Source organism: Oncorhynchus nerka, linkage group LG24 (assembly GCF_034236695.1).
Source record: "Oncorhynchus nerka isolate Pitt River linkage group LG24, Oner_Uvic_2.0, whole genome shotgun sequence".
NCBI lineage: Eukaryota > Metazoa > Chordata > Actinopteri > Salmoniformes > Salmonidae > Oncorhynchus > Oncorhynchus nerka.
Window position 1 is genome coordinate 100,400,864 of NC_088419.1, and position 13,953 is coordinate 100,414,816.

At 48.1% G+C, this 13,953-nt stretch overlaps 1 protein-coding gene across 1 annotated transcript in view; it reads left to right on the top strand.

Moving 5' to 3' along the window:
• Positions 1–421: 421 nt before the first annotated feature.
• Positions 422–13,953, top strand: part of rp2 (RP2 activator of ARL3 GTPase) — a 35,893-nt gene continuing 22,361 nt past the window's right edge. Inside the window, exons 1-2 of the mRNA XM_065009403.1 lie at positions 422–742; positions 2,552–3,220. Of these exons, the coding sequence (XP_064865475.1) occupies positions 587–742; positions 2,552–3,220 (825 nt within the window). The 5' untranslated portion in view covers positions 422–586. The remainder of the gene's footprint in view (positions 743–2,551; positions 3,221–13,953) is intronic.

Sequence of the window (13,953 nt, forward strand, 5' to 3'; positions counted from 1 at the left end):
CAATTATCAAAAAACAACTCCAAAACGCCATTCCTTCCCCAACAGGCTGAACAGGTTTAATGAACGTGTGTAAAAATGTGCCCTAACAAGCGTTCTAATCACGTTAACACACTGGACAGGTGAAAAAATCACGTGTACAAAAATGACATTTGACACTTGAAAAAAGCAAGTGAAAAATGACAATTACAAGTGTTCAGAAGAGTCCGGTTAAAAGACGATTTTGTGACTTTGTGACTGTGCTAACTAGTGTCGAGCACCAAAACGAGCACGGCACTGATTTGATTGGCTGCTATTGACCACGTTGCCCCATCCACGCCTGCCTGTTAGGTTACGCCCTCGCAAACCTTTTCTGTTCTGTGATTCGCTGTTACTAAGTAACGGATTGCAAAGTATCGATTGGTTGTTGACTGGGTAAGGAAACGGGAAGCTCAAATGCAGGTTTCGTGCGTGATAAGCCCGAAACTGAGGTGTCTCGAAGACAGAAATACCTGTATATTTCTAACAAAGTAGGCAAGATAACTTCTCGGGACAGACTCTAGTCATATATTACTATTCACTTTTGGTGGTTGGTCGTTAATAGGACAAAATGGGTTGCTGGTTTTCCAAAAAATCTAAAAGAAAATCACCCGAAAAAGAACCTACGACGACGGTAGAAGAGAACACGACCAGCAACAACATTGCCCTCAGCAGCAATGCAACTGAGGATCCACCTAAACAATACAGCTGGGACAAGCGTGAAAAGGTTTGAAGGAAATGCATGGCCAGGGAGACTAACAAGCGACATGGTTGTAACTGTAGCTAACATGTCAAACACTTTTCAAGGCAGGGATTTTCTCAAGTGCTTGTGAACCAATTATCTGGGTTTATATACATTCTTGTTGCTAACAGACTGCCTTGAAAACAGATTGTAGCAAACAAGGTTAGGGTGATACACGGGTATATTTTGTCTACCTAGCTAGCCTGGTAGCTCGATAGATAGAGCTCATTATAGGCTTAAAGTCAGTCCAAGACACGTAACAATTTTGTTTGGCAGCTAGTTGGTCTTGTACCTGAATACACCGGATTTGCATATAAACAGTTACAACAATATTCGCGCTTACAAACCTCAATAGCTGTGAAACTACTTGAGCTACAAACTCCAAATAAGTGTCATGATATTGGAAATTGTGCACAACAATGCATAGGTCTTATTTTCAAGATTTGGACATTAATATTCTTTCCAAAGCGAATAAACATGTGGAAATGTGAGCAGCATTTTGTATTCCTAGTTGAATTATTTAGGGAGCGTAAACAAAGTACAAACTTTTTTTTACATTTTAAATTTCAGAAGCTCCTTGGTCATGTGACCTACTGACCTCAAACAAGGTTCAGAATGTCACCTCAGTGGCCCTACATGTTGCGCACCCTTTAGTTTGTCCATTTTCATCTCACACGATTTTACATTCATTTTGTAATCATGAGAATTTTAATAGCTCCTTGGTCATGTGACCTACTGACCTCCAACTACTCCACGGAGACGGGCGCCGCGAGGAGTCCAGCGCGATAACGTGACCGATCCTGGAGAAGCTGGCGGGAGCCCCGGGGAGAGTTCTCTTTTCTTTGTGAAGGGCGCCCTGGAATGGGTTCGCCCCGAGGGACCCAAGCCCTGGAAAGCTTTGCGGTTTCGGCGGCGTCTGGTGAGCTCTCCCTGGCCCTTGAAAATCTGGGGGAGAGGGTGTAAATCTCACTCTGGGCCGTACCCATCTCCAAGGTGAACAGCGTAGATAAAGGAAGTGACTTCGGGATAAGGCTTGGCACTAAGGGCTGGGGTGCAAAGTGGGGCTCGAGCCGCGGCTGGGGAAGCAGTCGCTCCGTCGTCCTCTTTATATAATGTTTACTTACCCTACATTACTCATCTCATATGTATATACTGTACTCTATACCATCTACTGCATCTTGCCATCTTTATGTAATGTATCACTAGCCACTAAACTATGCCACTTTGTTTACATACCCTACATTACTCATCTCATATACTGTACTCTATACCATCTACTGCATCTTGCCTATGCCGCACGGCCATCACTCATTCATATATCTTTATGTACATATTCTTATTCATTCCTTTACACTTGTGTGTATTATTATTTTTTTTAACTTTTATTTAACCTTTATTTAACCAGACAAGTCAGTTAAGAACAAATTCTTATTTTCAATGACTGCCTAGGAACAGTGGGTTAACTGCCTGTTCAGGGGCAGAATGACAGATTTGTACCTTGTCAGCTCGGGGATTTGAACTTGCAACCTTTCGGTTACTAGTCCAATGCTCTAACCACTAGGCTACCCTATAAGGTAGTTGTTGTGAAATTGTTAGGTTAGATTACTTGTTAGATATTACTGCACGGTCGGAACTAGAAGCACAAGCATTTCGCTACACTCGCATTAACATCTGCTAACCAGGTGTATGTGACCATTAACATCTGCTAACCATGTGACCAATAACATCTGCTAACCAGGTGTATGTGACCAATAAAAATGGCTTTGATTTGATTCTTGTCCTGTCCCCCTGCAGGTTGACCCGAAGGACTTCATGCTAACGGGGCTGAAGGATGCCACGGTGGGCCGTCTGCCAGGCAAGCTGAACGGACAGCAGTTTGTCATCCAGGACTGTGACAACTGTAAGATCTTCGTGTTGGACCACTCCGCCACCATCACCATCGACGACTGCACTAACTGCTGCATCGTTATGGGGCCAGTGAAGGGCAGTGTGTTCTTCAGGGACTGTAAGGACATCAAGTGTGTGGTGGCCTGCCAGCAGTTCAGGACCAGGGACTGTAAGAAGATGGAGGTGTTCCTGTGTTGCGCCACTCAGCCCATCATCGAGGCGTCCACGGGGATGAAGTTCGGCTGCTTCCAGTACTACTACCCCGAGCTGGCCTTCCACTTCAAGGACGCAGGCCTCAGTATCTTCAACAACAACTGGAGCAACGTCCATGACTTCACGCCCGTCTCAGGGGAGACCAACTGGAGCCTGCTGCCTGAGGACACTGTGGTGTTGGACCACGTTCCAGCCCCTGACCCGGAGTCAGAGTTTAAATCAGTCCGGATTTCAGCTGAGGCATCCCGCAGCATCGTGCCCATGACCAAAGGAGGCAGACGCAAGGAGAGTGACGAGTCCTGTCTGTTTGTGTTCTTCTCTGGGGACTACACCACTGCCAACGCCCGGAAACTCATTGATGAGGTGAGGAGGAGGTAGAGGAGGGTGAGAAGGAGGTAGAGGAGGGTGTAGAGGAGGGTGTGGAGGAGGGTGAGGAGGAGGTAGAGGAGGGTGAGGAGGAGGGTGAGGAGGAGGTAGAGGAGGGTGAGGAGGAGGTAGAGGAGGAGGTAGAGGAGGGTGAGGAGGAGGTAGAGGAGGGTGAGGAGGAGGTAGAGGAGAGTGACGAGGAGGTAGAGGAGGTAGAGGAGGGTGAGGAGGAGGAGGTAGAGGAGGAGGGTGAGGAGGAGGGTGAGGAGGGGGTAGAGGAGGTAGAGGAGAGTGACGAGTCCTGTCTGTTTGTGTTCTTCTCTGGGGACTACACCACTGCTAACGCCCGGAAACTCATTGATGAGGTGAGGAGGAGGTAGAGGAGGGTGAGGAGGAGGTAGAGGAGGGTGAGGAGGAGGTAGAGGGGAGGAAGTCAGTACAGGGTCGTTCCACCTCCAAAAAGCACAACAATCCCGTTGAATCCCACCATCTCAGATTTTTCTGGAATCGTTTCCGTTAGAAATAAGATTACTGTTCCTGCTATATTATTTAGGTGAAATATAATTTGATCTCTGAGAAATTAAGATAATTGATTTCACCCAAATTAGCCATTTTTTTATTGATAAGATTCATCTAATATTTAATAAATATAGTACCTAACATCTGATTTGGACCAACATGTTTTCCCAACAATGGGTCAGACAGGGGGTCAGACAGGGGGTTAGACACAGGGTTATACAGGGGTCAGACAGGGGTCAGACAGGGGGTTAGACTGGGGTCAGACAGGGGTTAGACTGGGGGTCAGACAGGGGTTAGACTGGGGTTAGACACGGGGTCAGACAGGGGGTCAGACAGGGGTTAGACATGGGGTCAGACACAGGGTCAGACACTGTTTTAGACAGGGGGTTAGACAGGGATTAGACACTGGGTTAGACAGGGGGTTAGACAGGGGGTCAGACAGGGGGCAGACACTGTTTTAGACAGGGGGTTAGACAGGGGGCGGACAGGGGGTTAGATGGGGTCAGACAGGGGGTTAGAAGTGGGGTCAGGCACAGGTTAGACGGGGTTAGATGGGGTCAGACAGGGGGTTAGACACTGGGTCAGACACAGGGTTAGATGGGGTCAGAAACGGTGTTAGCCATTGGGTTAGACAGGGGGTTAGACACTGGGTTAGACAGGGTGTTAGACCGGGGCTTAGACAGGGGGTCAGACAGGGGGTCAGACACAGGGTTAGATGGGGTCAGAAACGGTGTTAGCCATTGGGTTAGACAGGGGGTTAGACATGAGGAATCCTAATGTGTGGCCCTTCAGTTATATGAATTATATTAACCAGCTGTTTGAGGGGGTTCTTATAATAATGTCTGCTCTTTCCTCAACAAATGCCCCGACACATGGGACCCCCGACACATGGACCCCCCCACGCCCGACACATCGCCCCCGACACATGGGACCCCCGACACATGGACTCCCGACACATGGGACCCCCGACACATGGACCCCCACGCCCGACACATGGACCCCCCACGCCCGACACATGGACCCCACGCCCCGACACATGGACCCCCCACGCCCGACACATGGACCCCCCCACGCCCGACACATGGACCCCCACGCCCCGACACATGGACCCCCACGCCCCGACACATGGACCCCCACGCCCCGACACATGGACACCCCCATGCCCCGACACATGGACCCCCCATGCCCCGACACATGGTCCCCCATGCCCCGACACATGGACCCCCCATGCCCCGACACATGGACCCCCCCATGCCCCGACACATGGACCCCCACGCCCCGACACATGGACCCCCACGCCCCGACACATGGACACCCCCATGCCCCGACACATGGACCCCCCCATGCCCCGACACATGGACCCCCATGCCCCGACACATGGACCCCCATGCCCCGACACATGGACCCCCATGCCCCGACACATGGACCCCCCCATGCCCCGACACATGGACCCCCATTCCCGACACATGGACCCCCACGCCCCTACACACGAACCCCCACGCCCGACACACGAACCCCCCTCCCACGCCCGACACACGAACCCCCTCCCCCACGCCCGACACACGGACCCCCCGACACATGGACCCACGCCCGACACATGGACCCCCTCACGCCCGACACACGGCCCCCCGACACATGGACCCCCCCTCTACGCCCCAACACATGGACCCCCCTCTACGCCCCAACACATGGACCTCCCCCTCCACGCCCCAACACATGGACCTCCCCCTTCACGCCCCAACACATGGACCCCCCTCCACGCCCCAACACATGGACCCCCCTCCACGCCCCAACACATGGACCCCCCTCCACGCCCCAACACATGGACCCCCCTCCACGCCCCAACACATGGACCCCCCTCCACGCCCCAACACATGGACCCCCTCCACGCCCCAACACATGGACCCCCCTCCACGCCCCAACACATGGAACCTCCCCATCCACGCCCCAACACATGGACCCCCCCTCCACGCCCCAACACATGGACCCCCCCTCCACGCCCCAACACATGGACCCTCCCCCCATCCACGCCCCAACACATGGACCCTCCCCATCCACGCCCCAACACATGGACCCCCTCCACGCCCCCAACACATGGACCCCCTCCACGCCCCAACACATGGACCCCCTCCACGCCCCAACACATGGACCCCCCACGCCCCAACACATGGACCCTCCCCATCCACGCCCCAACACATGGACCCCCCCCTCCACGCCCCAACACATGGACCCCCCCTCCACGCCCCAACACATGGACCCTCCCCCATCCACGCCCCAACACATGGACCCCCTCCACGCCCCAACACATGGACCCCCTCCTCCACGCCCCAACACATGGACCCCCCCTCCCCTCCACGCCCCAACACATTTTTCCAGAACGTTATCGACCGAATTAAGAAGGAATATCGCCGTAACTTGTAACGACATTAGAAGTAATAATTATTTTGAGCTATGAGAATATGAATATGTTGCAAGAGAAAAGATCATTTGCCTTCATTAAACTCGCCAGATCATTTTCCATCAATGGATGTCGATTGAACTCTTTTGACTACTATGATTAAGCAATAAGGCACGAGCGGTATGGTATATGGCCGGGTGGTGCCAGAATAACAACCTATGCCTCAACGTAACTAAGACTAAGGAGATCATTTTGGACTACAGGAGGACCGAGCACACCCCCATTCTAATTGACGTTCCTTGGTGTCCACATCACCAACAAACTAAAGTGGTCCAAACACACCAAGACAGTAGTGCCCCCCCTCGGCCCCAAGGCTTCCCCCTCAGGAAACTAAAGATTTGGCATGGGTCCTAAGATCCTCAAAAGGTTCTACAGCTGCAACATCGAGAAGCCCAAACAGATATAATGTTTGACTAAAAATATAATAATTTAAACTCTTGCTTACATTTGCACACGATCACGTCTTCTCTATTATTAAGCGTGGGAATCCTTGGGAACAGGAAATCAGCTCCAAGTGATTTTAATTGAAGAATTCTGTTCCCAAGGATTAATAGAGAGGTACGACGTGATCGTGTGCAAATGTAAGCAAGAGTTGAAATTATTATGTTTTTAGTCAAACATTATATCTGTTTGGGCTTCTTGCAGTCCATTTGCAGTCGACAAATTATTTGTAATTATGTTCCGGCCCCCAGGGCCCCCTCGGCCTCAGGCCCCCCTCGACCCCCAGGCCGCCCTCGACCCCAGGCCCCCCTCGGCCCCCAGTCACCCTCGGCCCCTCGACCCCAGGCCCACCTCGACCCCAGGCCGCCCTCGACCCCAGGCCCCCTCGACCCCAGGCCCCCTCGGCCCCTCGACCCCAGGCCCCCTCGACCCCCAGGCCGCCCTCGGCCCCTCGACCCCAGGCCCCCTCGGCCCCAGGCCCCCTCGTCCCCAAGGCTTCGGCTGAATCTAGTTGATGATCCCTGCTGTAGCCCCTGATAGGCCTACATCTTATTTCAGATAGCTTACAGTAGCCTAGATACGATTTAGCAGCTTTCTTAGTTCGAATTAAGACTCATTTATTCAACGTGAATAGCGAGGTGATTTTTTGAGGTAAGAAAGTGCTTTGTGTTTCCCCAATAGCCTGCTGGAATATGCTACTGAGGATGAGGTCATCCTTTCAATCACTGAATTAAAAATGAAAACTATGAAGTGGATATGCCTGTCAACAACAACAGCTGGGGTTTATTATCTCCTTGTTTACCTGCAGCCTGATTTACCATCGAATGCTTTCTAACAACTGATCGGAAATTGCGGTAGATCGTTAATAACGTCCAATAACGAATGAACTAAACATGGCCGTTTTTAATAATTTCACTTTTACACAAAGCGACGACAACAATACACTGAAGTTATATGCTATTTATTGAATTGGTTTTCCAGGGAGGCGACACAAGTGGATGAAATTGATTTGTATCAAATGGTAGCCCACAATGGCATATAAATTAATAGGCTACATGTTGAATAGCCCCCCTACCTACAACAGGTAAACAGGAGTCTCCATAATGACATGTTGAATAGCCCCCCTATCTACAACAGGTAAACAGGAGTCTCCATAATGACATGTTGAATAGCCCCCACTACTACAACAGGTAAACAGGAGTCTCCATAATGACATGTTGAATAGCCCCCCCTACCTACAACAGGTAAACAGGAGTCTCCATAATGACATGTTGAATAGCCCCCCTACCTACAACAGGTAAACAGGAGTCTCCATAATGACATGTTGAATAGCCCCCCTATCTACAACAGGTAAACAGGAGTCTCCATAATGACATGTTGAATAGCCCCCCTACCTACAACAGGTAAACAGGAGTCTCCATAATGACATGTTGAATAGCCCCCCTACCTACAACAGGTAAACAGGAGTCTCCATAATGACATGTTGAATAGCCCCCTACCAACAACAGGTAAACAGGAGTCTCCATAATGACATGTTGAAATACAACAGGTAAACAGGAGTCTCCATAATGACATGTTGAATAGCCCCCTACCAGGTACAACAGGTAAACAGGAGTCTCCATAATGACATGTTGAATAGCCCCCTACCTACAACAGGTAAACAGGAGTCTCCATAATGACATGTTGAATAGCCCCCTACCTACAAGGAGTCTCCAGGTAAACAGGTAAACAGGAGTCTCCATAATGACATATTAAATAGCCCCCTACCTACAACAGGTAAACAGGAGTCTCCATAATGACATGTTGAATAGCCCCCCTACCTACAACAGGTAAACAGGAGTCTCCATAATGACATGTTGAATAGCCCCCTACCTACAACAGGTAAACAGGAGTCTCCATAATGACATGTTGAATAGCCCCCTACCTACAACAGGTAAACAGGAGTCTCCATAATGACATGTTGAATAGCCCCCTACCTACAACAGGTAAACAGGAGTCTCCATAATGACATGTTGAATAGCCCCCCCCCTACTCCATAATGACAACAGGTAAACAGGAGTCTCCATAATGACATGTTGAATAGCCCCCTACCTACAACAGGTAAACAGGAGTCTCCATAATGACATGTTGAATAGCCCCCTACCTACAACAGGTAAACAGGAGTCTCCATAATGACATGTTGAATAGCCCCCTACCTACAACAGGTAAACAGGAGTCTCCATAATGACATGTTGAATAGCCCCCTACCTACAACAGGTAAACAGGAGTCTCCATAATGACATGTTGAATAGCCCCCTACCTACAACAGGTAAACAGGAGTCTCCATAATGACATGTTGAATAGCCCCCTATCTACAACAGGTAAACAGGAGTCTCCATAATGACATGTTGAATAGCCCCCTACCTACAACAGGTAAACAGGAGTCTCCATAATGACATGTTGAATAGCCCCCTACCTACAGGTAAACAGGACATGTTGAAACAACAGGGAGTCTCCATAATGACATGTTGAATAGCCCCCTACCTACAACAGGTAAACAGGAGTCTCCATAATGACATGTTGAATAGCCCCCTACCTACAACAGGTAAACAGGAGTCTCCATAATGACATGTTGAATAGCCCCCCTACCTACAACAGGTAAACAGGAGTCTCCATAATGACATGTTGAATAGCCCCCTACCTACAACAGGTAAACAGGAGTCTCCATAATGACATGTTGAATAGCCCCCTACCTACAACAGGTAAACAGGAGTCTCCATAATGTCTCCATAATGACATGTTGAATAGCCCCCCTACCTACAACAGGTAAACAGGAATAATGACCCCCCTACCTACAACAGGTAAACAGGAGTCTCCATAATGACATGTTGAATAGCCCCCTACCTACAACAGGTAAACAGGAGTCTCCATAATGACATGTTGAATAGCCCCCTACCTACAACAGGTAAACAGGAGTCTCCATAATGACATGTTGAATGCCCCCTACCTACAACAGGAGTCTCCATAATGACATGTTGAATAGCCCCCCTACCTACAACAGGTAAACAGGAGTCTCCATAATGACATGTTGAATAGCCCCTACCTACAACAGGTAAACAGGAGTCTCCATAATGACATGTTGAATAGCCCCCTACCTACAACAGGTAAACAGGAGTCTCCATAATGACATGTTGAATAGCCCCCTACCTACAACAGGTAAACAGGAGTCTCCATAATGACATGTTGAATAGCCCCCTACCTACAACAGGTAAACAGGAGTCTCCATAATGACATGTTGAATAGTCCCCCTACCTACAACAGGTAAACAGGAGTCTCCATAATGACATGTTGAATAGCCCCCTACCTACAACAGGTAAACAGGAGTCTCCATAATGACATGTTGAATAACAGGAGTCTCCCCTACCTACAACAGGTAAACAGGAGTCTCCATAATGACATGTTGAATAGCCCCCTACCTACAACAGGTAAACAGGAGTCTCCATAATGACATGTTGAATAGCCCCCTACCTACAACAGGTAAACAGGAGTCTCCATAATGACATGTTGAATAGCCCCCTACCTACAACAGGTAAACAGGAGTCTCCATAATGACATGTTGAATAGCCCCCTACCTACAACAGGTAAACAGGAGTCTCCATAATGACATGTTGAATAGTCCCCCTACCTACAACAGGTAAACAGGAGTCTCCATAATGACATGTTGAATAGCCCCCTACCTACAACAGGTAAACAGGAGTCTCCATAATGACATGTTGAATAGCCCCCTACCTACAACAGGTAAACAGGAGTCTCCATAATGACATGTTGAATAGCCCCCTACCTACAACAGGTAAACAGGAGTCTCCATAATGACATGTTGAATAGCCCCCTACCTACAACAGGTAAACAGGAGTCTCCATAATGACATGTTGAATAGCCCCCTACCTACAACAGGTAAACAGGAGTCTCCATAATGACATGTTGAATAGCCCCCTACCTACAACAGGTAAACAGGAGTCTCCATAATGACATGTTGAATAGCCCCCTACCTACAACAGGTAAACAGGAGTCTCCATAATGACATGTTGAATAGCCCCCTACCTACAACAGGTAAACAGGAGTCTCCATAATGACATGTTGAATAGCCCCCTACCTACAACAGGTAAACAGGAGTCTCCATAATGACATGTTGAATAGCCCCCCCTACCTACAACAGGTAAACAGGAGTCTCCATAATGACATGTTGAATAGCCCCTACCTACAACAGGTAAACAGGAGTCTCCATAATGACATGTTGAATAGCCCCCTACCTACAACAGGTAAACAGGAGTCTCCATAATGACATGTTGAATAGCCCCCTACCTACAACAGGTAAACAGGAGTCTCCATAATGACATGTTGAATAGCCCCCCTACCTACAACAGGTAAACAGGAGTCTCCATAATGACATGTTGAATAGCCCCCCTACCTACAACAGGTAAACAGGAGTCTCCATAATGACATGTTGAATAGCCCCCTACCTACAACAGGTAAACAGGAGTCTCCATAATGACATGTTGAATAGCCCCCTACCTACAACAGGTAAACAGGAGTCTCCATAATGACATGTTGAATAGCCCCTACCTACAACAGGTAAACAGGAGTCTCCATAATGACATGTTGAATAGCCCCCTACCTACAACAGGTAAACAGGAGTCTCCATAATGACATGTTGAATAGCCCCCTACCTACAACAGGTAAACAGGAGTCTCCATAATGACATGTTGAATAGCCCCCTACCTACAACAGGTAAACAGGAGTCTCCATAATGACATGTTGAATAGCCCCCTACCTAAACAACAGGTAAACAGGAGTCTCCATAATGACATGTTGAATAGCCCCCTACCTACAACAGGTAAACAGGAGTCTCCATAATGACATGTTGAATAGCCCCCTACCTACAACAGGTAAACAGGAGTCTCCATAATGACATGTTGAATAGCCCCCTACCTACAACAGGTAAACAGGAGTCTCCATAATGACATGTTGAATAGCCCCCTACCTACAACAGGTAAACAGGAGTCTCCATAATGACATGTTGAATAGCCCCCTACCTACAACAGGTAAACAGGAGTCTCCATAATGACATGTTAAATAGTCTCCCCCTACCTACAACAGGTAAACAGGAGTCTCCATAATGACATGTTGAATAGCCCCCTACCTACAACAGGTAAACAGGAGTCTCCATAATGACATGTTGAATAGCCCCCTACCTACAACAGGTAAACAGGAGTCTCCATAATGACATGTTGAATAGCCCCCTACCTACAACAGGTAAACAGGAGTCTCCATAATGACATGTTGAATAGCACCCCCCCTACCTAAACAAGTCTCCATAATGGTGAATAAACAACAGGTAAACAGGAGTCTCCATAATGACATGTTGAATAGCCCCCCTACCTACAACAGGTAAACAGGAGTCTCCATAATGACATGTTGAATAGCCCCCTACCTACAACAGGTAAACAGGAGTCTCCATAATGACATGTTGAATAGCCCCCTACCTACAACAGGTAAACAGGAGTCTCCATAATGACATGTTGAATAGCCCCCTACCTACAACAGGTAAACAGGAGTCTCCATAATGACATGTTGAATAGCCCCCTACCTACAACAGGTAAACAGGAGTCTCCATAATGACATGTTGAATAGCCCCCTACCTACAACAGGTAAACAGGAGTCTCCATAATGACATGTTGAATAGCCCCCCTACCTACAACAGGTAAACAGGAGTCTCCATAATGACATGTTGAATAGCCCCCTACCTACAACAGGTAAACAGGAGTCTCCATAATGACATGTTGAATAGCCCCCTACCTACAACAGGTAAACAGGAGTCTCCATAATGACATGTTGAATAGCCCCCTACCTACAACAGGTAAACAGGAGTCTCCATAATGACATGTTGAATAGCCCCCTACCTACAACAGGTAAACAGGAGTCTCCATAATGACATGTTGAATAGCCCCTACCTACAACAGGTAAACAGGAGTCTCCATAATGACATGTTGAATAGCCCCCTACCTACAACAGGTAAACAGGAGTCTCCATAATGACATGTTGAATAGCCCCCCTACAACAGGTAAACAGGAGTCTCCATAATGACAGGTAAACAGGAGTCTCCATAATGACATGTTGAATAGCCCCCTACCTACAACAGGTAAAGGTGTCTCCATAATGACATGTTGAATAGTCTCCAGGAGTCTCCATAATGACATGTTGAATAGCCCCCTACCTACAACAGGTAAACAGGAGTCTCCATAATGACATGTTGAATAGCCCCCTACCTACAACAGGTAAACAGGAGTCTCCATAATGACATGTTGAATAGCCCCCTACCTACAACAGGTAAACAGGAGTCTCCATAATGACATGTTGAATAGCCCCCTACCTACAACAGGTAAACAGGAGTCTCCATAATGACATGTTGAATAGCCCCCTACCTACAACAGGTAAACAGGAGTCTCCATAATGACATGTTGAATAGCCCCCTACCTACAACAGGTAAACAGGAGTCTCCATAATGACATGTTGAATAGCCCCCTACCTACAACAGGTAAACAGGAGTCTCCATAATGACATGTTGAATAGCCCCCTACCTACAACAGGTAAACAGGAGTCTCCATAATGACATGTTGAATAGCCCCCCCCTACCTACAACAGGTAAACATGTTGGAGTCTCCATAAGTCTCCATAATGACATGTTGAATAGCCCCCTACCTACAACAGGTAAACAGGAGTCTCCATAATGACATGTTGAATAGCCCCCCTACCTACAACAGGTAAACAGGAGTCTCCATAATGACATGTTGAATAGCCCCCTACCTACAACAGGTAAACAGGAGTCTCCATAATGACATGTTGAATAGTCTCCATAATGACCCCTACCTACAACAGGTAAACAGGAGTCTCCATAATGACATGTTGAATAGCCCCCTACCTACAACAGGTAAACAGGAGTCTCCATAATGACATGTTGAATAGCCCCCTACCTACAACAGGTAAACAGGAGTCTCCATAATGACATGTTGAATAGCCCCCTACCTACAACAGGTAAACAGGAGTCTCCATAATGACATGTTGAATAGCCCCCTACCTACAACAGGTAAACAGGAGTCTCCATAATGACATGTTGAATAGCCCCCTACCTACAACAGGTAAACAGGAGTCTCCATAATGACATGTTGAATAGCCCCCTACCTACAACAGGTAAACAGGAGTCTCCATAATGACATGTTGAATAGCCCCCTACCTACAACAGGTAAACAGGAGTCTCCATAATGACATGTTGAAT